Raw genomic sequence first — 25,439 nt, forward strand, 5'->3', positions numbered from 1 at the left:
CACAATAACATACATATCATACTATATATCTGTGTGTGTGTGTGTGTGTGTGTGTGTGTGTGTGTGTGTGTGAGAGAGAGAGAGAGAGAGAGAGAGAGAGAGAGAGAGAGAGAGAGAGAGAGAGAGAGAGAGAGAGAGAGAGAGAGAGAGAGAGAGAGAGAGAGAGAGAGAGAGAGAGAGACGATGAGTCATGTCTCATGACGCGATGCGGCCGGGCCGACACGCCTGACAGTGTTACAAACGTCTAGTGAAGATGGTCTTGTTTCCATAATCTTATTCGCTTTATCTCTTTTCTATTGTACAAAACAACTTCTATACTACTACATTATAGCTTCCTCTTACCATACATGAGACTCAATCTCTAATATCTATGAAAGGAATGCAATGTCGACTAAATAAAATAAAAACATAGTGTTTCATTGTTTTCCTTTATAAATATGATATAAATAACCAAATTCTTATTAGAAGGATATAAATTACTAAAAGAAAGGTTATTAGAACACAAAAAAATAATTTCAAAGAAATACGAATCACGGGAACTTTATGGTGCCTGTTTAAAAAGAGCGCTTCCAGAAGGCGTACAGCAGTTTGCCGCCAAGCCACCCAGAAGGCGTACAGCAGTTTTCGGGTTAACAAAGTTTTATCCAAGTAATTTTTTCCCAAATTTGAAAGCCCCACCATATCACGCAAGCTGACAGGCTTTTGAATACACCAGGAGCTGCTGGTACTAAGGCCTGCCTCAGGAAAAATCCTGGGACACCTATAGAATAAAGATCAAGATCAAGATCAAGCCTCTCGTGGACAACACGCACAACACTCAATCTCTAGTCAAAACATAACAGCCTCAGCAGCAGCTTGTCTTCCCTACCTCAACTTACCACCAAAACGCCCTGCAATTGGCCTAGTGTTCGTAAGAAGACCACGAAGTCTCTTACTCTCCAAATGAAGCTAGATATTATTCACAGGCATGAGAGAGGCCAGAAAACTATAGCAGTGCTGGCCACTATCTTGACTCCATATTATACTGTCTCTATTTTCAAGTCAGCAGACTCTATTAAAGAGGCTGGTGAGACCGTATCTTCCTTGCAAGCTAAAAGAATCACCTGAACTCTTGACTCTACAATGGATAAAATGGAAAGCCTTGTGGAAATGTGGTACATAAGTTTTGTATGCAATACAATGATGCGCACTTTGTTTACATTCCACAGGTTGCCGGTTAGTGTCTTTCCCGTTTCACTCTTCCTCCCTTCATAAAGTTAAGATCATCAACATTATAAAGTTACGTCAATAAATACTTTAGTGTACATTATAAGGACTTAAATTAAACTACCTAAATGTTTAACTTCATAATTCTTACTTTCATTAAACCTTTTAGTGTACTATGATGCACTCTCGCTTTGCTTACTCTCAATGGAAGTTCAAATCGGGTTAAACTTGTTATAATCGGTTCGCTTAACAAAGTTTCGCTTAACGAAGTGTTTTTTAGGAACGTAACCCCTTCGTTAAACGGGGGTTGCCTGTGTATATAAACTCGTATATATATATATATATATATATATATATATATATATATATATATATATATATATATATATATTATATATATACACTCAATCCTCGATTTGCCGGACTAAAAGGGGGGAAGGCTTGTCCGGGAATGGCAAATGTCCGGCAATGGAAAATGTCCGGGGGTCTAACCCCTTGCCGGACTTTACCCTATACAGGTTGAACCCCACTTTAACGGCACGCGATTTACCGGAATCCCGTGTTTAACGGCAAAAATTTCCGGTGGGAACATAGTGTTGTCTTTAACGGCATTTCGGCACCTGCACCAGCTGTACCAGGAAGTTGGAAAATAAATCAGACGTTTTTGTTCAGAAAAAAAACTGAGGGAGAAGAAAGAGACTTTGCACCAGATGTGGAAGACAAGAGAAAGAAAAATAAAAGAAAGGCAGGATCAGGAAGAATAGAAGTAACAGGAGGTGCCGAGGCAAAGGCAAAACCTCCGACGACCATCATCATCATCATCATCACCACGTGGGGCGTAACACATGCCAATGCCGCCGACACGTAAGCACAACACTCGTGTGACGCGGCAGACTTGTTTACAGTCCAGTACTAGACGTGTATGTCCGCCCGCTGCCATCTATAGTGCCCGATTTGCGAACTTTGTCTGGCGCGGTAGTTTGAAATCGACTTGTCCCGGACTTTTTTTTTTTTTTTTTTTCCCACAGACTCTTGTCCGGCAAATCCAAATCCGCAAATGGAGGTCCGCAAATCGAGGGTTGAGTGTATATATATATATATATATATATATATATATATATATATATATATATATATATATATATATATATATATATATATATATATATATATATATATATATATATATATATATATATATATATACACACACATATAATATATATATTGGTTCTGGCCTAGCAATGAAAAGTGGTTCAGTTGTTTGTTTACATTTCTCTGGGACTACGACCCTCCAAGACATAACTTCCAAGTAGCAACTGGCCAAGATGAGGAGCTCTGTTGCTTATGAGTGGACAAAACCGTCTGAAGTGTTTATCATAGAAAGCAATAAAGGCCAAAAATAGCAACAAAAATATAACGATTTGCTGGGGGGTGAAGGGGCCGTCATGTTTATTTACAGTTGACAAACGTGACAAAGCTTGTGTGTAAGAAGAGCATCAACAAAAGTTGATAGTCTTAAGAAAGTTGACGGAAAAGTGGTAGTGTGACGCCGCCTTTACTGTTGGATGCACATCCCACCACCCGTTGTACTGCTTATGTACCATTTTTTGTTCCAGATTATACATTTAATGTGCTTTCATTCACTGTTTTCTTACCCATTTGGGTTTTTCTCAATTTATAAGGGGTTGGGAGACGAAATTCCGCATATCCGGATATTTCGTGTATCCACCAGGACCTTGGCTGCTATAACCCGGAAACACGGGTGATTACTGTATTCACAAAGAAGCCGGAGCCCCCCTCCCATCATACAATGGGAAGAAGTGATCATGTAACATTAGAGTTGGAAATGCAGGAAGAGGAGTGGGATAAGATACAGAAAAGACTACAAAAAATGGAATTTCAATACATTTCAATGGGAAAATTGTTTTGAGGTAAGAGCTTCTTGAGATACGAGCCCAGTCATGGAACGCATTAAACTCTTATCTCAGGTATTACTGTATCTGTAAATGAAATAATTTTCTGGAATTCTAGATTATGAATCTTACCAAGATATGGAGATGGTTAACTCATAGAGCACCCCATCAATTAAGGATTAACAATGAAAACCTAGAAAGTTTAAGTTTATTTTTAAAACAATAACAAAGAAAAAAACTTGCCAATCTTTCCTTGTGAATATCTCAATTTTTCCTTTTATACTTTGCAACATAACTCCATGACTGTTTTCCCAATTCAGTTATTTACCGTAATACTTTATTACATCAAAGGACATCATTTACTCATCATTACCAACATTCATTTTTAGATTCATAACAAAAACATTTGGGGATCATGTTATGGTTGTAGCCTTGGGTATTATGGTAGATGGTGTATCTGCGGGCAGCCATCCCCTCGTCATCAGATTTCTGAAAGGTGTTTTTAACCTGCGACCCCCTAAACCACGGTACACTAAGACGTGGGATGTCCAGCCTGTTATAAATTTTTTGAGTTCCTTATACCCATTGAACACACTTAGTTTAAAAGAAATTACGCTTAAACTAGTTATGCTGATGGCACTCACGCAGGCTGCACGCATCCAAACGTTGCACTTAGTCATGCTTCCAGGCATCAACATTGCAGACTGTTCCATTACAATTCCATTAGGGGACAACATTAAACAATGTAGGCCAAATTTTAACACTCAGTTTGTCACCTTTGTTGCTTTTGACAAGGATGCAAGACTTTGTGTTTGTAAGACTCTGAGAGAGTACATTGCCAGGACTAATAATCTTAGATGTTTTCCAAATACAAAAAATAGACTTCTCATTAGTTTTGTCAAACCTTATAAACCTGTGTCTAAAGATACCATTTCCAGATGGGTTAAGACTGTTCTCCATTTGGCTGGGATTAATACCAATGTGTTTACTGCAGGAAGTGTCAGATCGGCAGCGGCTTCAAAGACCAAGGCTCTAGCTGTCCCCATTGGTACTATCATGGCGAAAGCGGGATGGTCTCGGGAATCAACCTTTGCTAGATTTTATGACAAGGGTATTGTAGACATTTCTGATCCTTTTCAGGATGCAGTTTTGCACGTAGATTAATAAGATTGATTATGGTTAAAGTTTTGGGTTTTCAAATTTTCAAACTTGTTAGTTATCAAATGAATTTGTATTATTGGTGAGTTTGGGTAGATAAAGATACCGCTAAAGAGGATACTACATGCAATTGTACCATTGAATTCTTTATGTTTGAACTCCTTGAGCCATCATGTGTATATACTTCATTTTTCATTTGGTTAAATGAAATTGTAGTGTTGTTCTTTTGTTTTGGATATATGACTATGCTGTACTTATGCCGGGTTCATTTTGGGGTTATGGCTGTTAAATTTACCCATCTCAAATGTTCTGTGGCCTTCACAATTATTAAATTTGCTATCAAGTCCCTTAAATGACGCTCCTTATTTTCCATTTTTGGCATCATAGTTTTGCGATTTACTACGAAACCCACATGGCTTTAAAACCTCATGTGAGCGCCCCATGTCAGCGGAGACGACAGCTGACGTAAAATTTAAAAAGTATACGAGACTTACCGTAGGTCAGTTGAAGTATGCTTGTAATTTTACGAAGGTCGTCTCTGCTGACAGGGGAGTGTTCACATGATATATGCGGGAGCCCAACCAAACATCAGACTTTAAAGACTACGAACACCACATGAAAAAATAAAATTGAGTGAAGAGATTATGGCATAAATCCCCAGAACATAAATCTCTTGAAAAACTAGGGCGGGGAGAGGAGGGCATGTGAACGCTCCCCTGTCAGCAGAGACGACCTTCGTAAAATTACAAGCATACTTCAACTGACCTACGGTAAGTCTCGTATACTTTTTAAATTTTCCATAGTTCAGCAAGCCTCAAGTCCAGAAGTTGCTAAATTTAGGAGGTTCAACCTGTATATGCTGTATATATTCAACAGAAATGGAATACTTGTACAGTGCTTTAAAAGAAAGAAATTAAACACTAAATGAAAGGAAATTAAATTTTTCTAGCACTTCACTTTCTCTGTGATCAACAATGCTCAACCTTTGCATTTTACATAACTTCTATTCTTTGCTGAATCCATAAGCAGGGTATAACACAGCAAATGAATTATAAAAGAATGAGAAGAAATGCTTGTTAGATGTTGCAAGCAGAACCAAACACATGATTTTGTAGTACAGCACCATCAGAACATAAACAATTCCCCCAAAAAACAATGGCATGCCAACACAGTAAATTTAAAAAGGTGCTCAGACAGTAATGCTGTAAAACTGATGTTTCCAGGATATCGATTGCCAGATTTCTAATAGTCAGCTGCAAGGGTATAAAGTTTAATTGATATTTTTTCAACAAAATTGATCAATCATGTGAAATTTAATGGATCATACCTCTTTATTAGAATATATAAAATATAATTTTTTTTCTGCAGGCAGTTCTTTCAAGATTACAGTGATCAAAATAAAGTAATGATCATCTCCATGAATTAATAATGACAAATACAATATGACAGGACTGGTTGACTAAAATCCATAGATAAATAACTAAAAGGATATAGGGGATGAGGGACATGCCTTACTAAAGAAATTAATTTTAAATTACTTAAATGACTTAGGGATGTGTAAATTAAGAAGGGACCTGATAGATATTTTTAAGTGGTATAGGAAATATAACAATGTGATGTAAGCAAAATCCTAATGATCAGTAATTAGGCCAGAACTGGAAAAAATTAAGCAAGCCTTTCTGAAAGAATTTATGGAAAAAATAAGATCTATTCTCAATTATCAGATTGTTAGCACTGAATCATCATGAAACTTAAAAAATAGACAAATAAATCTATGGATGGGGATGGAGGGAAGAAATTGGTAGGCATGTCTCATACAAGGTCTGCCACATGTAGGTCTGATGGTGTCATGCAAATTTCCTTATTTCTTCATGTTCTTGTGATTTGTGGTTCGAGTATGGAGAAAGCTACATGGATGGCAGAGAGCAGGTAGCAATACCATGTACATGTTGGATAAATATCACATCCATCATGTCAGTGCTATAAACTAGCCCAGTAATTTTTCTATTTTTTATGCAAGAAGGGAAGCTAGCCAAGGCCAACAAAAGATTGAAAAAAAGACCCATTTGGAATGCCAGTTCCCTAAAACAGTGCTATTCAACCTGGGTGGACAGTCCACCTTATAGTGGACGAGATTAAGTGAGAGGTAGACAGCTGTCTAGGGGTGGACTACTAGGTGGACGAGATCCTCACCTGCACGTGTCTGTATAATATACAAGAGACTCTCTCTCTTTCTCTCTCTCTTATATTTCTTAAAATACATACTACAAATATATATTTACCTATTGTAACATCGAGGTTGCCACCTCGCCTACTCACAAGACCCCGGTAGTACAACCACGCGAGGGATTGTCTCGCCATTGGTTGTCACGAATCACGCAACTGAGTTCCCGCAGACAAAGTGCAACAGCAGCCAAGCCACTGATTTTTTTTAAAGGATAACTATTTTTTAAAGTTTACTGATACCATACCAAATATAGCAAACAATGTCTGCAATTTTACTTTAGTGAAGGGAAATGCATCTAAATGGCATGCTCAATGTTATCTTGCTTATTTTGAGCCTCTTAGTTTGAGATGAGGTGGGGTGGACAGCTATTTAATCACCACTAGGGGTGGACGACATTAAAAAGGTTGAAGACCACTGACCTAAAAGATCAAAATAGAATTAGCCAAATGTCAAGGACAGATGTCTTGAAATTTCCCTCTTAACAGAAGTCACATTGTAGGAAGATGGAAATACAGAAGCAGGAAGGGAGTTCCAGAGTTTACCAGAGAAAGGTATGAATGATTGGGAGTACTGAATAACTCTTACATTAGAGTTGGACAGAATAAGAGTGAGAAGAAAAAGAAAGCCTTGTGCAGCGAGGCCACAGGAGGGGAAGCATGCAGTTAGCAAGATCAGTAGACCTGTTAGCATGAAAATACCAATAAAAGAAAGTAAGAGATGCAACATTTCGGTGATGAGAAAGAGGCTTAAGTCAGAGGGGAGTTGATGAAACAAAAAGCTTTTGATTCCACCTTATCTAATAAAGCTGTGAGTGGAACCAACCCAAACATGCAAAGAGTACTCCATACAAGGACAGATACTTGTACAGTTGTAACAGAAAGTTTGGATGCAAGATAGAAACAACTGTGACCTTTAAATACAGTAGACATTTAAAGACATTTAAATGGTACATGACATACCTTATTTGCCAAGCAATTTTCCTGTAAGCTTGATGATCTTCTCCAAACATGCTGGGATGTTTCTTACCAATTTTTCTACATGATTGGGAATAATATTATCCCAAATATCTTGTATTTCTATTTTTAGCTTTGCTAGTCGAAGCATCATGATCCTGAAGCTGTTTTTTTTTAATTATATGTCACATGTGCTTTATGTGATTCAGGTCTGGTGAATCCCCATGCCACTTTTTGAAGTAGTTTACACCACAGTCCTCTAACCACTGGGTAACAGACTGAGCTGAGTGGGCAGGAGCTCCGTCTTGCATAAACCAACTAGCATTACATTTTTCAAAACTTTCATGAAGGTTATCACACAATAACTCAAAATAACTGTGCTGATTTGTACTCTCACTTATTTTCAAGAAACACTGAAGTGCCAACTCCACAAAATGCAAAGCAACCCTACACCATAACACTTGGAGCATGCTTTACCACTTTAGCTGTATAGCATGGGTCATTGGGGTCAGACCCCCTGGGGCGTCTCACACGCTTGGATCTGTAGCTTGACAACACCACAAACATATACTCATCACTCCACAAGACTTGATCTTCTAGAGTCCAATCCCTATACTTCTTACAAAAAGATATGCAATCACACATGTTTTTCACACTTAGCAAGGGGAGAACTTTGGAACAACAACTATGATATTGTAAATCTTTGAGTAAATGATCAGAGATATATTCCCCCAACCGGGCAATGGACACATCAGTCACCAGATTGAAAATAGGCCACACCCGCCTCAATGCCCACCTGCACAGGCTGGGCATGACCGACTCTACCCACTGCCCCTGGTGCCCTACACAGCTTGACACCCTAGAACACCTGCTCCTTCACTGCCCTCGTCACCACTCACACCATGTGGCCCTCCTCCACTCACTGTCTACTATTCACCCACACAGGCCAACACTGACTCTCCTCCTGGGTGGCTGCACAAATACCACTCAGGCTTTCAAGACCCTCAACCTCACCAGGACAATCCTACAGAATATAAATCAGCTCCACCGCATAAAGCCTGAACACATCACCACCACATACTGCACCTTTGGGGCACTAGAGGATGTGACACACAGCCTGCATGGGTCCAACAAACCCCCAAGAAGATCAGAGATACATCTTACAGACACATCCTGAAGCAGTGAAGGATTACTTTCCTTCAGTTTTCTAGCTGAGTTTTGGATTTTTATGCAACTGCCTCCTAATGGCCCTAGAAGTACAATTTGATATCTTCCCTGGCCGACCAAAGTGAGGCTTGGGGGTAGGAATGGCGTCACCTCCCATATCTCGAAATTTCTTGGTCCACTTTTGAACTTGCCACACTCCTATTCCCACACGAGTGGCTATATCTTTACAATTATAGCACTCCTTATAGAGGGTTATAATAGCAAAAATTGTGTCTCTTCCCAGCTCTTTACCACTTCCCATATCAGAGATACTGAGGCAAAAACACAAAGACCACCACAAAAAAACATGCAATCTGTGTGATATATGCTGCCACACTGACACCAAGTGGGCCTGGGAGTAACGCAGCAGAGTTGACAAGTCATGTGTCTCTGCTAAATAGTGGTACAAACCATACCATCAAAATATAGTGAAAGGTTTGGTCGCAGATTAGGTATTTTTCGTGTTTTGAGTTTAGTGAAAAGTTTGGGCGGCCTGTAATTTTGAGCCCAAACTTTCTGCTACGACTGTACAGAGTTAGTGGTTGGAGGGGTGAGAAAAACTGGCAGAGACACCTCAGAACACCTAACTTCATAGATTCTGTTTTAGCAAGAGATGCGATGTGAAGTTTCCAGTTTAGATTATGAGTAATAGACTGACCGAAGATATTCAGTAGAGAAGGGGGAAACTGTTGAGTGTCACTGAAGAAGAGGGTAGTTGCCTTGAAGGATGTGTTGAATTGACAGATGGAGGAATTGAGTTTTTGAGGCATTGAACACAACTAAGTTTTCTCTGCCCCAATCAGAAGACTTAGAAAGATCAGAAGTCAGACATTCTGTGGTATCCCTGTGTGATCTATTGACTTCCTGAAGAGTTGGTCATCTCTGAAAGGACGTGGAAAGATGTAGGGTGGTATCATCAGCGTAGGAGTGGATAGGGCAAGAAGTTTGGTTAAGAAGATCATTAATGAATAATATAAAGAAAGTCAGTGACTACAGAACCCCAAGGAACACCACTGTTAATAGATTAAGGAGAATAACAGTGGCTGTCTACCACAGCTGCAACAGAATGGTTGGAAAGGAAACTTGAAATAAATTTGCTGAGAGAAGGATAGAAACCGTAGGAGGGTACTTTTGAAATCAAAGCTTTGTGCCAGACTCTATCAAAAGCTTTTGATATGTCTAACACGTCAGCAAAAGTTTCACCATAATCTCCAAAAAAAAAGGATGACCAAGACTCAGTAAAGAGATATAGATCACCAGTAGATCAACCTTGATGGAAGCCATACAGGCAATCAAAGACTGAAGTGAAAGATTTTTAAGAATATTCCTATTGAGAATAGATTAAATCTATAGGGTGGTAGTTTGAGGGATTAGAACAGTCATCCTTTTAAGGAACAGGCTGAATGTAGGCCAACTTCCAGCACAAGGGAAAGGTAAGAGTCAATAGGCACAGTTGAAAGAGTTTGGCCAGGTACGGTGCAAGCAAAGAAGCATAGTTTTTCAGAACAATAGGAGATCCGATCAAGTCCATAAGCCTTCCTAGGGTTTAGGCCAACAAGGGCATGGAAAACATCATTACGAAAAATATTAATTGAAGGCATTAGAATGTCAGATGGATGAGGAGAGGGAGGGACAATCCCAGAATCATCCAAAGAGGAGTTGTTAGCAAAGGTTTGAGAGACAAGTTTGACTTTAGAGACAGATGAGATGACAGTGGTGCCATCAGGATAAAAAAGGAGGGAAAGATGAAGAAGTTAAGTTATTGGAGATATTTTTGGCCAGATAACAGAAGTCTTGAGGGAAGTTGGAGTTTGAAAGACTGACATTTTTTTTGTATTTCTGAAGGAGTATTTGGCAAATTGGAGAACAGACTTGGCATGATTTCGGGCAGAAATATAAAGAGCATGATATTCAGGTGATGGAAGACTCAAGTACCTGTGTTCTACGTTCAGCACACAGAGGTAAGTTTCTGACATGGAAACAGTAATCATTCCAGGAAAATCAGCATAATACCTCCTCAGGTCCACCCACCTGGCAGAGGCAACACGCCAGAGGCACTTCGGCTTTGGGGTATCTTGAGGAGGGATTGAAGAAATAGGGCAAAATACAGATATGAAATTGTGATTGGAGGAGCCCAACAGAGAAGATAAGGTAATGGCATAAGCAGATGGATTACAGATAAGGAGAAGGTCAAGTATGTTAGGCATATCTCCAAGACACTCAGGAATGTGAGTAGGGTGTTGCACCAGTTGCACTAGGTCATGGAAGATAGCAAAGTTGAAGGCTAGTTCACCAGAATGGTCAGTGAAGTGAAAGGAACGCCAAAGCTGGTGATGATCAATGAAGTCTCCAAGGATTGAGATCTCTGTGAAGGGATAGAGGGACAGAATGTGCTTTACTTTGGAAGTTGAATAATCAAAGAATATAATATAGTCAGACGAATTAGGGGACAGATAGATATCACAGATAAGTTTAGTGACTACAGAGTCAAAGCCAGATGATGGAAAACTCGGAAGATTCAAGAGCTTGGGAAAAAGAGCAAGTTAAGTTGTTGCATACATAGACGCAACATCCAGCTTTGAAACGAAAATGAGAATAGAGAAAGTAGGAAGGAACAGAGAAGGGGCTAGTGTCAGTTGCCTCAAACAACTGTATTTCAATGAGAAAAAGAAGATGAGGTTTACTAGAGGAAAGGTGGTGTTCTACAAATTGAAAATTAGATCAAAGACAGCAAATGTTGCAAAAGTTAATGAAGAAAAAGTTGAGGGAGGTGTCAAGATATTTTGGGTCGCCACAGAGAGAGCTGTGGGACATTTCTGGTCCACTCCACAGAAAGGGACTGTGAGGCTGGATTTGGAGTCACCATTTTTCATTTTTAAGTGAAGGGTGTGTGTGTGGTAAGTGCATGTAGCTTTCTGTGAAGAGGGAGAGTTACCTTTAGAGGGCAGGCTGTAACTGCCCCCTTGAGTTGTGAGACACAAGGGGAAATGTTCAACAAAATCACAAATAGCTGTAATGGAAAGTTCACAGCACCCCCTGAACTGGTGCTACTAAACCTCACTGGGAGTAAATTATAGTTTTGGTAGGTGTCTACTATCTCCTCCATACTATATGATGTGAGTTTACTACATTACCATTATGACCTGTAGAAAATATTTTCATTTAAAAGCTACAGTAGCAAACATATTCTTCTTATTGATTCTCACCTGTTTTGGTGTTGTACAGGTAAATATCATATCGTGCAGCAAAAGCAATGAGGCTTGGGTTGGCAGGACAAATCTGGGGGCTGAGGCACACCTGGCAGCTAGGGAGTTCCCGTGGACTCACAGGACCATTCTGAAAATATATATTGAAATGTAAAAGCAAAAATATGTATGTGTGTGTGTGTGTGTGTGTGTGTGTGTGTGTGTGTGTGTGTGTGTGTGTGTGTGTGTGTGTGTGTGTGTGTGTGTGTGTCTGTATTTACCTATTTGTGATTACAGGGCCCGAGCCGTAGCTCTCTATGTCCTGTCTCCTTGTCTACTCCTGTCATATCTCTCTTTCATCTGATTGACGCACACCATGTCAACAACATCACTGCTCAGTTTATTCCACTTATCAATACTATGATGCGGGAAACTGTACTTTCTCACGTCATTTAAACAGATGTCTTTTATTAGTTTTTTTCCATGTCCTCGGATATGATTACTCTTGTGGTCACCTTTAGCAATTCTCTGTCCAATATGTCAATCTTGTTCACCAATTTATACATAGTTATCATGTCTCCTCTTGTTCTTCTCTCTTCTAATGTGGTCAGCCCCAGCTCCCTCAGTCTTTCCTCATAGTCTAACTCCTTGAATCCTGGTACCATCCTTGTTGCCAGCCTCTGTACCCTTTCCACCTTCTTCACATTTTTCTTCATGTGTGGTGACCAGACGCAAGCTGCATATTCTAACTGGGGTCTTATTAAAGTGCATAATATCTTCTTCATCATTCCTTCATCTAGGTAGTGGAATGCAAGACCAATATTTTAAAGCATATCTTCTTCTACTTCTTCCCATTTTCATAACATGGCTCTTGTTTATCATTCCTTCATCTCTATCAGGTAGTTGATATTAAGGAATGCAAGTGGGAGGACCTGAAACCAGAATTCAACATAGGCGAGACAGTGTCCTTCAAGGCCAGTAAGGGGTGGTTTGAACGTTTCAAACATCGTGAGTCTACACAACCTCAAGGTTAGTGGGGAGGCAGCGAGTTCGGATCAACCGCCAATATTTTGAAGCATTTCTCTTGCTGTGTGACAACGCCCCCAGCCACCCAGAGAGCATGTTATATGTTTTCCCAAATATCTTGTTAATGTGTTTCTCCGGTGACAAGTCGGCAGTGTTTTGCACGGTTACTCCTAAGTCTTTCTCCTCATTGGTCTCTTCAATTTTCTCATCACCCAGCCTGTAATCCCTGTTTGGTCTGTATCTACTTCTTCCCATTTTCATAACATGGCTCTTGTTTATATTAAATTCCATCTGCCACTCTTTACTCCACTCATATAGTTTATCAAGATCTTCCTGTAACTTGTTACAATCTTCCACATTCTTTACTCTCCTCATAATTTTAGTATCGTTCGCAAAACATATTCATGTAACTGTCTATTCCTGCTGGCATATCATTAACATAAATCAAAAACATATGGGACCAAGCACTGACCCTTGTGGAACTCCACTGGTTACCTGCTTCCACTCTGACTTCTTTCCTTTCACCACTGTTCGCATTTCTCTTCCCACTAAGTAAATTTCCATCCATTTTGCTACTTACTCCTCCAATCTTCTTTAGTTTCCACATCAATCTATTGTGTGGCAGTATATCAAAGGCCTTTCTCAAGTCCAGGTAAATAGCATCCACACATTCCCCTCTATGTTGTAGTATGTCAGTCACTCTTGAATAAAAACATAATAAACTGGATACGCACGATCTTCCTTTTCTGAAACCAAACTGCCTTTAACTCAGAATGTTTTCACTTTCTAGATACTCACTCCACTTTGCTTTAATTACTTCTTCACATACCTTGCACAATATACTAGTCAACGATACTGGTCTGTAATTTAACGGTTCCATTCTACTTCCATTCTTATATATAAGCACAATGTCAACTCTTTTCCACTCTTTCGGGACTATTCCTGTTTGCATGGAGGTTTCCACAATATCAAATGTGGGGTTCAACAATTGATCTTTACATTCTTTCAGCAACCTCCCAGATATGCCATCAGGCCCCATTGATTTATTAATATCCAAGTTACTTATAATTTTCCTTATATCTTCTTTAGTAACCATGATGTCGTGCATTTGCTTTATTTCCATAGGCCTTCCTCCTGTAAAATGCTCCTCCTTTGTAAACACTTTGCAAAAGTTGTTGCTCAATATTTCAGCTATATCTCTAGCATCCTCATATACTTCTTCCCCAACTTTTACTTTTTCTATTGCCTCCTTTTTTTTTTTATTTTCCCTTTATGAATTTGTAAAACATTTTAGGGTCACTATCACAGTTTTTCACCACTATCTGTTCATATTCCTTTTGTGCTGTTCTCATTACTTCAACATATCTATTCCTTGCAGTTTTGTAGACTTCTCTTGATAATACTTCACTGTTTTTCTTAAGTTTCTTCCATGCCTTTTCTTTGCTCTTTTTTACTTCTTCACAATTTCCATTAAACCATTGTTTATTTAAAGTCCTCTTTCTGTGATATGGCACAAACTTCTTCACAGCACAGTTATATAAATCCATAAATTTATCATATTTCAATTGCATATCCACTTCCTGGTACACCACAGACCAGTCAATTTCATTAAAGAACTCCCTTATATGGTTGTAATTTGCCCTGACAATTTAATTTTTCCTCCTTGTACTCTACACTCTTTTCCATACTTAATTCCGTATCCAGCTCAAATCTTAAGACATCATGGTCGCTTTTCCCGAAGGGACATTCATGTTCAATTTCCTCTTTTAGGGAGATGCCCCTGGTGAATACCAAATCCAACCTTGCTGCAACATCCTGTCCCCCTGCACCTTGTTGGTGATCTCATCCACTGTGTCATCAAGTTATTTGTTGCTACATTTAACAATTCCTCTGCCCACTCACCACCATTCACCACTTCGTAGTCTTCCCACACTATTTCCTTACAATTAAAGTCCCCGACTATCATCACTCTATCCTTTCTGATGAGTTCCTGCTTCATTCTGTCTAGAGTATTTCTCATCACCACTTGATACTGTTCATAATTCCAAGCACTGGTTCTGGGTGGTATGTATACTGTTATAATATTAATGTCCCTCTTACCATCTGTTATAAGCATACTTACCACTTCCTCATTTCCTTACTAAAGTTCACCTCCTTCACTATCAGATCTTTTTAGTAAAAACCATTATACCACCACCTCCTTTATTCTTTCTATAATTTCTCCATACTTTGTAGTGTTTTACATCAAACCAATCTAGCTTTATTTCAGGCCTTAACTTTGTTTCCACCACACACATTATGTCCGGTTCATTATTTCTTAGGTAATCCATACATTCTAGCCTCTTAAGACAGAAATCCATCTATATTCGTGTATGTCACTTGAATTCCATTCCTAATCTCTTTCTTCCATGTTTCAGTCAGTGTAATGTCTATTCCGTCTGTTTTATCCACCACTTCTTTAGCTTCCCATTTCTCATCCTCCAAAAAAACTTGGTCTTTTCCTCCTCGGTTCTTTCCTCATTCTTCTCTCTCACTTCAGTTACAAGCTCTTTCATTTTCATTCTTTCATCCTGTGTCATATTTCTTCTTATGTAAATTGTTCTGGTTTCCTCGTAGTCTTTAAGTTTCCAGGCCCTCCTCAGCAAGGCCTCGGCTGCCACCTGAGACTTTAATTTCAATTTTAATGATCTACTCTTGCCTTCTTCATAAGCTCCTAGTCTCACACTTTCCTCTACCTCAGCATATAGGCATTCGTCCTCCTCGGAGATCTTATTCAGTAAAAACTTAATCCTGTCATTTTCCTTATCACTCCTATCTTGCCAATTCCTGTTAGTTTCCTCTCTCAAACCTGTTATGATCATGCATTTTTTTCTTTTCAGCAATATCTCTCACCACATACTCATTTTCCTTCAAAGCCTGAACCATTTCACTCTGTATAATCACTTTATTTTCTTCTGCTTGCTTTTTCATTATCTCTTTGAAGGACTTCTGTACTTCTTCGTTTTCATGTTTCACTTCCTTCATTCTAGCGTCAATTATGTTGAGGCACTCCTCCTTAGCTAAGTCACCTTCGGATATTTTCTTTTCCATTTCAAGTAGTTTAGCCTTCATTTCGTCACATTGTTTCCTTAGATGCTGATTTTCTTTTTCCATTTCCACTTTCTCTTTCAGTAATTCCTTGTTCTCCCTCGTTAGCATGTAGATTTCTTTTTTTGAAGGTATCATTCTCCGCTATAACTCTATCTAACTTCTCTTCTATAGATCTGATATTAACAAACTTACTCTCTAAGGCCTGAATCCATGTCCAATTTGTTTAATCCACTTGGAGTGGTCACAAATCCCTCAAAATCTCTCCCGCTCCTAGGTGTCGACGTCATGTTACCGCCAGCTGTTTCACCCAAAACAAAAACATTGCCGACACTCTTCGGTTAGGGACTATTTTCCATTTTCATTTGAAAATGGACTATTTTCTGCACTTTTTTCAGAGCAGGACACTGACAGGACACTAATTACACCCTATAGAGATACCCGGGACCTGCAAACACTATAGGCAATTGCTCCTTTTCCCTCGTCCTCAGTTGAAGACGAGCTGTCTTCAGGACTCTCTCACTCAGTGGTGGCATGTGTGTGTTACCTATTTGTCTATTTGTGTATTACAGGGCCCAAGCTAAGCTCTCTGTGACCTGTCTCCTTGTCCATTCCTGTCATATCTCTCTTTCATCTGATTGACACACACCGTGTCAACGACATCACTGCTCAGTTTATTCCACTTATCAATGCTACGATGCGGGAAACTGTATTTTCTCACGTCATTTAGACAGATGTCCTTTATTAGCTTTTTTCCATGTCCTCGGAGATGATTACTTGTGGTCACCTTTATCAACTCTCTGTCCAGTATGTCAATCTTGTTCACCAATTTATACATAGTTATCATGTCTCCTCTTGTTCTCTCTCTTCTAATGTGGTCAGCCCCAGCTTCCTCAGTCTTTCCTCATAGTCTAACTCCTGAGTCCTGGTACCATCCTTGTTGCCAGCCTCTGTACCCTTCCACCTTCTTCACATTTTTCTTCATATGCGGTGACCAGACACATGCTGCATATTCTAACTGGGGTCTTATTAAGGTACATAATATCTTCTTCATCATTCCTTCATCTAGGTAGTGGAATGCAAGGCCAATATTTTGAAGCATGTTGTATGTTTTCCAAAAAATCTTGTTAATGTGTTTCTCCGGTGACAAGGTGTTTTGCACGGTTACTCCTAAGTCTTTCTCCTCATTGGTCTCTTTAATTTTCTCATTACCCAGCCTGCAATCCCTGTTTGGTCTGTATCTACTTCTTCCCATTTTCATAACATGGGTCTTGTCTATATTAAATTCCATCTGCCACTCCTTACTCCACTCATATATTTTATCAAGATCTTCCTGTAACTTGTTACAATCTTCTACATTCTTTACTCTCCTCATAATTTTAGTATTATCCGCAAACATGTTCATGTAACTGTCAATTCCTACTGGCATATCATTAACATAAATCAAAAACATGATGGGACCCAGCACTGACCCTTGTGGAACTCCACTGGTTACCTTCTTCCACTTGGACTTCCTTCCTCTCACCACTGTTCTCATTTCTCTTCCCATTAAGTAATTTTCCATCCATTTTGCTAGTTTATCATTTACTCCTCCAATCATCTTTAGTTTCCACATCAGTCTATTGTGTGGTACTTTATCAAAGGCCTTTCTCAAGTCCAGGTAGATAGCATCCACCCATCCCTCTCTATGTTGTAGTATGTCAGTCACTCTTGAATAAAAACATAATAAATTGGATACACGATCTTCCTTTTCTGAAACCAAACTGCCTTTCACTCAGAATGTTTTCACTTTCTAGATACTCACTCTACTTAGCTTTAATTACTTCTTCACATACCTTGCACAATATACAAGTCCACGATACTGGTCTATAATTTAGCGGTTCCATTCTACTACCATTCTTATATATAGGCACAATGTCAGCTCTTTTCCACTCTTTCGGGACTAATCCTGTTCGTATGGAGGTTTCCACAATATCAAATACGAGGTTCAACAATTGATCCTTACATTCATTTAGCAACCTCCCAGATATGCCATCAGGCCCCATTGATTTATTAATATCCAGATTGCTTATAATTTTCCTTACATCTTCCTTAGTAACCATGATGTTCTGCATTTGCTTTATTTCCGTAGGCTTTCCTCCCATAAAATGCTCCTCCTTTGTAAACACTTTGCAAAAGTTGTCGTTCAAAATTTCAGCTATATCTCCAGCATCTTCATATACTTCTTCCCGTTTTTACCTTTTCTATTGCCTCCTTTTATTTAGTTTTCCATTTATGAATTTGTAAAACATTTTTGGGTCACTATCACAGTTTTCCACCACCCTCTGTTCATATTCCTGTGTGTGTGTGTGTGTGTGTGTGTGTGTGTGTGTGTGTGTGTGTGTGTGTGTGTGTGTGTGTGTTTTTTACCTAGTTGTATTTACCTAGTTGTAGTTTTACAGGGCCTGGGCTTTATGCTCGTGCGGCCCCATCTCCATATCTACACTTATCCAATCTTCCTTTAAAAGTGTGCACACTCGTTGCAGACACTACTTCTTCATCTAGACTGTTCCACGTCTCAATACATCTCTGGGAAACTATATTTTTAATATCTCTCAGACATCTTCCCTTTCTCAGCTTTTTACTATGCGATCTTGTGCTTCAGATGTCATATTCTTCTCTCAGGATCAGTTTCTCATTATCCACTTGTTCAATTCCGTTGATCAATTTATAGACTTGTATCAGGTCTATAAATTGTGTGTGTGTGTGTGTGTGTGTGTGTGTGTGTGTGTGTGTTGTGTGTGTGTGTGTGTGTGTGTGTGTGAGAGAGAGAGAGAGAGAGAGAGAGAGAGAGAGAGAGAGAGAGAGAGAGAGAGAGAGAGAGAGAGAGAGAGAGAGAGAGAGAGAGAGAGAGAGAGAATGACATCAGTAATGACTCATGGCCCTCACACGTTTGACAGTGTTACAAACATCTAATGAAGATGGTCTTGTATCCATAATCTTATTCGCTTTATCTCTTTTCTATTATACAAAAACAACTTCTATACTACTAAATTATAGGTTCCTCTTACCATACATGAGACTCAAACTCTAATATCTATGAGAGGAATGCAATGTCACTAAATAAAATCATAGTGGTTTCATTGTTTTCCTTTATAAATATGATATAAATCCAAATTCTTATTAGAAGGAAATAAATTACTGTTATTAGAACACTAATTTCAAAGAAATCAAATCACAACTTTATGGTCTGTTTAAAAGAGCTTCCAGAAGGCTCTGCAGTTTGCCACCAAGCCACCCAGAAGGTGTACAGCAGTTTTCGGGTTAAAGAGAAAAGATTTTACCATCACCAGCTTTATTGATGACACTCATGTACAGTGCTTCTTTATCAGAATGCTATGATTGCACTCATTCTACTGTTGAATTACTCATGAAAATGGGCTTCTGTGTCAATGTAGAGAAATCTGTGCTGGTGCCCACTAAATGTATTAAATATCTAGGTAATGTCAATGATTCTAAGAAAATGATTGCTACGTTACCTGTACGTAGGAAAGAGAGAATTCTACTTGGAAGGAGACAACTACTATCTAAGACTCATGACAAGATCAGAGAAGTGGCCAGGTCATCTGCCTCCTAGTTGCTGCTACCCAGCTGTGAAGCTTGGGAAGTTACGTTATCGTAACCTTGAATTGGCAAAGTTAATAACCTTGGAAAGGAGTTGTGGTAACTTTGACAAAAATACATTGATCACTGATGAAATGAAAACTGACGATGTGGTGGATTGAAAATGTTGAGACCTAACATAGGCGGTTAATTCACACAAGTACTGAAATTGTCTTATATACAGATGCTTCAAATCTAGATTGGGGTGGATGCCTCATTCATCAGTCAGTTAATGGTAGATGGTCTGACAAGGAAAAATGGTTTCACATTAATGCCCAGGAACTCAAAACTGTGTTTTTTGCATTAAAATCTTTTGTGAATGACGTTAGAGGGAAGCATATTAAAGTTTTTTGTGACAACACTACAGCAGTAAATTACATCAGAGATGGGAGGCATTAAGTCTGTGGCTTGTAACAGTGTCTGCATTTACATCTGGAACTAGTGTTTGGACAACGATGCATGGATTACAAGTTCCTATATTCCAGGAAGTGATAATATTTTGGCTGACAACGTCTAGGAAGTTTAATGACAGGCATGAATGGAAATTGGATGAGTACATTTTGAGGGAATTATGCCATGTTTTTGGCCGACCCAACATTGATTTATTTGCCTCACAGTTGAACAGGCAAGTGCCTCAGTTTTCCTCCTGGAGGCCAGACCCAGAAACAAATTACTGTGATGCATCCACTTTCAATTGGACAAAATTTGGACTTGTTTATATATTCCCCCTTTCTCCCTGATTGCTAGATCCCTGCAGAAGTTAAGAGCAGAGGGGGCCAGAGGTTGGATGATAGTTCCACTGTGGACATCCCAGCCATGGATGGGAACACTACTCAAGCTGCTCGTGCAAGACCTGAGGATCATCATGAGGTGAAGAAAAGTGCTTGTCAACGGAAGAACTTCCCATCATGTCCCATACCAGGTTGATGGCCTGTCTTCTGTCCAGAAAAGCTTGTGAGAATGAGGCATATCTAAGAAAGGTACAGACCTTATCTTGGTATCTTGGAAACCAGAGACTAAGAAACAACATTGGTCACATGTCAACAGATGGTCACAATTTTGTCTTAGACAGGATATCAACCCCATTACTCCCACCATAAGTGACACTAATTTTCTAACAAACTTTCCACAGAGGTGTGGGTTACGACTGTGTCAACACAGCGAGGGGGACCCTATCCTCACTGATGATAGTTGTGGATGGATGCAAGGCAGGAAACCATCCTCTAGTCAACAGGTTAATGAGAGGAATATTTAACCTAGGGCCTTCAACGACTAGGTATCAGGACACCTGGGATGTCAAGCCTATTTTGACAAGATGATACAGATGGAAACTTTACAAACTCTTTCCCTGAAGAACCTTACATTGAAGCTAGTGATGCTGATGGCACTTACACAAGCTGCCAGGGTTCAGACACTACACTTACTAGTGCTAAAGAATATTAGCATAAAGGAAGATTCTATTTCTGTTTGGTTTGGGGCAACATTAAACAATGTTGCCCTGGATTTAATGTTCAGTTTGTGAGATTTTTGGCTTACACAAACAATAACAGTTTATGTATTTACCTAGTTGTATTTACCTAGTTGTAGTTTTACAGGGCCTGGGCTTTATGCTCGTGTGGCCCCGTCTCCATATCTACACTTATCCAATCTTACTTTAAAAGTGTGCACACTCGTTGCAGACACTACTTCTTCATCTAAACTGTTCCACGTCTCAATACATCTCTGCGGGAAACTATATTTTTAATATCTCTCAGACATCTTCCTTTCTCAGCTTTTTACTATGCGATCTTGTGCTTCGGATGTCATATTCTTCTCTCAGGATCAGTTTCTCATTATCCACTTGGTCCATTCCATTGATCAATTTATAGACTTGTATCAGGTCTCCTCTCCCTTCTTTGTTCCAAGGTTGGTAGATCCATAGCCTTTAGTCTCTCCTCATATGTCATCCTTCAAGTTCTGGGACCATTCTTGTAGCCATTTTTGTAGCCTCCAATTTTCTTATGTGTTTCTTTTATGAGGGGTCCACACTACTCCTGCATATTCCAATCTAGGTCTTATTATAGTATTTATCAATTTCTTCATCATTTCTTTGTCCATGTAGTGAAATGCTACTCCAATATTCCTCAGCAAATTATATGTTTCTCTAAAAATTCTATCAATATGGCTTACTGGTTGATTGTTTTCTTCCATCGTCACTCCTAAGTCCTTTTCCTTTTGACTTTCTCCAGTTCTACACCATCTCCCATCTTATAGATTCCCACAGGTCGTCTTTCACTCTTTCCCATTTCCATGACATGGCTTTTGTTCACATTGAATTCCATTTCCACTTCTTACTCCATTCCCAGATCTTATTTAGGTCTTCTTGCAGTATTTCACAATCCTCCTTTTGCTTTATAACTCTGCACAGTTTCGTATCATCCATAAACAAATTTATGTAGCTGTTCACTCCTTCTGGCATGTCGTTAATATAAATTAGGAAAAGTATTGGTGCCAATACTGACCCCTGTGGCACTCCGCTTTCTACTGCTCTCCACTTGGACTTCATATCTTTAACTACCGTCCTTATTTCTCTCCCCTCAAATAATTTTCTATCCATCTCAATGTGCTTCCTTTTAAGCCACCCTTCTCCTCTAACTTCCACAGTAATCTTGCGTGTGGCACTTTGTCAAACGCCTTTTTAAATCCAAATAGATGCAGTCAACCCATCCTCTCTCTCTTGTACTCTATCAACTATTCTAGAATAGAAACTCAATAAATTAGTTACACAAGACCGTCCTTTTCAAAAACCAAATTGGCTATTTGATATTAATTTGTTGTCTTCAAGGAACTCGATCCATTGTTTCTTTATTATTCTTTCACACATCTTGCATATTACACTAGTTAGTGATACCGGTCTGTAATTTATAGGTTCTTCTTTCCTTCCACTCTTATATATGGGAACCACCTCAGCTCTTTTCCATTCTACTGGCACTGTTCCTATGATGTTGTATATAGGACTTGCTAGTTCTTCTCTACATTCTTTCAGTATTCTGCCTGAGACTTCATCCGGTCCCATTGCCTTCTCTTCATCCAGTTCCTTCATTAACTCTTTTATTTCAAGCTTGGTTACTTTAATCTCTTTCATATAGATTGTCTCTCTATTACCCTGTGGCCTCTCAAATTTGGATTCTTTAGTAAAGACCTCCTGGAATTTTTTATTTAATAGTTCTGCCATACTTTTGGGTCTTCCACCATCCCGTTCTCTCCTTTTAACCTTTCTATTGTTTCTTTTTGCCTAATTTTTCCATTTATGAATCTATAGAACAATTTTGGTTGCTCCTTACATTTTTCGACAATATCTTTTTCAAGTTCTTTTCCTCTTCCTTCCTCACCTTAACATATTCATTTCTCGCTGCCTTGAAGTTTTCCTTGTTTGTTGGATTCCTATTTCTCCTCCACCTTTTCCATGCTCCATCTCTTTTCTCCTTTGCCCTAGCACACCTTGCATTAAACCAATCTTTCTTTCCTTCTTCTTTTGGTCTATATTTTGGGACATATTCCTGACTCCTGTTTTGTATATTTCCAAAAATAAGTTATATTTGTCTTGCATTGTCTCTGAGTTTTCCATCTCCTCCCAGTCTACGTTTTAAAATAGTTCTTGAGATTCTCAATATCAGCCTTTCTGTAATTTAATCGGTCTCCTTTGTATGAATCGTCTCTATCTTCCTTTCCTTCTTCTATATCTATTTCTAATATTACATGGTCACTCTTTCCCAATGGGCACTTATATCTTATATCGTCATTCATTTGTATACCCTTGTAAAAACTAGGTCCAATCTCGCCGGCTCGTCGTTTCCTCTGAATCTTGTGCATTCCTTTACTCTTTGGTCCATCATATTGTCTATCATTAGGTTTAAGAATCTTTCTCCCCAGGCTTCTTCCCCCATACCACTTTCATAATTTTCCCAGTCCACTTCTTTACAGTTGAAATCTCCTACTAATATCACTTTTCTCCTTTCTTTAACGATTCTCGTTAGACTCCTTATTGTGTCATCTATCATGTCTTTATATTCTTGATTGTGTATGCAGGACTTTGCACACGTATCTGGGAAAAACGGAACACCTCTGAGAGGAGACTGGGGAGAAGGATAGAAGACTCTTCATCAGCTTTATCAAACCACATAAATCTATATCAAGAGATACAATTGCAGGATGGATTAAGCTTATGCTTGCCATTTCTGGTGTTGACACTGCCAAATACACGGCAAGCAATGTATGCATGGCTGCAGCCTCTCAGGTCAAGGCCATCTGTGCTAATATGCCACATCTTGTTTAAAGTTGGATGGTCAAGGGAATCTACCTTTGACAAACACTACAACAAGAAAATTGTCCAAGAGGGAGACCCATTCCAAGATGCAGTGCTGGACTAACTTGGGCATCCTATTTACAAAGGTAATATACATCTTGAGTGGAAATCATTTTATACATAGAGAGGGCTGTATGTTCACAATGGATTTTGAACAAGTGTAAGATGCACAAATGCCTAAGAACCTTTCAAGGTCCAACACCCATATGTCTCTAAAACCTCAAGGGAATGCAAAGCTTCAGCAGAGTAGTGATTTGCTGATATGAAACTACTAAAGTACATGTGACTTACCGTAGGTCAGCTGAAATGAGCTTCAAATTTTATGAAGCAAATAATTTCAGCTGAAAGGGAGCATTCACATGCCCTCTGCTCCTCCCCTTACACAAAGCCAATGGGGGTCTTATTATTAAGAATACATCATTAGATGTTCAGTTTCTCATGTGGGTGGTCGTACTCTTCAAAGTCTGTCACTGTGGTCACGTGCAGCATATCCATGTGAATGCTCCCCTTCAGCAGAAGTGATTTACTTCACAAAATTTGAAGCACATTTCAGATGACCTACAGTAAGTCTCATGTACTTTAGTAATTTTATGTTTATGCACGTAACTTCATTGTTTTGTTCTATGAAATCTTCTTCTACATCAAACACTGATCTAAAGGTCTCATTCATAAGTTCACTCCCTTCTTTCATTGTTTTACGTATCCCATGTTCCTTAATTATTAACTTAGTAAAGGTCTCCTCTCTGTTCATCATCTTTCTATTTATATACAGTGGTACTTCGACATACGATCGCCCTAACATACGATTTTTTTTATATATGACGAAAGATTTCATATAATTTACGCCTTGAAATACGAAGATGTTTTTAAGATACGATTAGCCATTGGTAGGTGGCACAGCGATCGCTCAGCTACCCGGCTAACCCGAACATTCAGCCCGCGCTGTGTATCGTTGTTCATCCTTTGTGCATGTATGTGTCTATGCTCCTCGACAGTGTGTATTTTTTATTAAGTTTTGTGAACTTATGGGTCCCAAAAGTAAAAGTTTGGCGAGAAACACACAAAATAGCCTGTATTCACATACTAATTACACTTAGAAATTCAATAAACAAGTGAGTACAAATGTTTTTTTGCCCACAAGCAACTCTTCCTCTTTGCAATGCAAAAAACCAGAAGTCTCTAGATGTCATGGTTACCAAAATATCACAGGTTGAATAAGGTAGTATCATCAGTTTATGTGGCCTTGTGTCTGATCGGGTTCAGCAGCCTTGGCTAGAGCGAGAGAAAACGGGCCCCTTGTATCCTCTCTCTCTCTCTCCTGCTGTCAGATGGTTCTTCTCCTCTATACATTATATCGACCTTCACCCATTGGTCCATTGTGTTTATCATTGCCAGTTGTAGCATTTCTTCTCTCCCCCAACTTCCAACATAAATATTTACTTCCATTTCTTCCCAATTTACATGTTTGCAATTATGATCTTCCACAAG

General features: G+C 39.1%; 1 protein-coding gene across 12 annotated transcripts in view; it reads right to left on the reverse strand.

Annotated features, from left to right (window-relative positions):
• LOC123511327 (dipeptidyl peptidase 8-like) overlaps nt 1-25,439 on the reverse strand; it is a 610,443-nt gene that overhangs the window by 479,939 nt on the left and 105,065 nt on the right. For all 12 annotated transcript variants that reach the window (XR_006676755.1, XR_006676754.1, XR_006676756.1 and 9 more), the window contains one exon: nt 11,873-12,002. Coding sequence is in view for 8 of the 12 variants with exons in the window: in XM_045267115.1 (XP_045123050.1) it covers nt 11,873-12,002 (130 nt within the window). In the remaining 4 variants the exon portion in view is untranslated. The remainder of the gene's footprint in view (nt 1-11,872; nt 12,003-25,439) is intronic.

The sequence above is a fragment of the Portunus trituberculatus genome, chromosome 31 (assembly GCF_017591435.1).
Source record: "Portunus trituberculatus isolate SZX2019 chromosome 31, ASM1759143v1, whole genome shotgun sequence".
In the NCBI taxonomy this organism is placed as follows: domain Eukaryota; kingdom Metazoa; phylum Arthropoda; class Malacostraca; order Decapoda; family Portunidae; genus Portunus; species Portunus trituberculatus.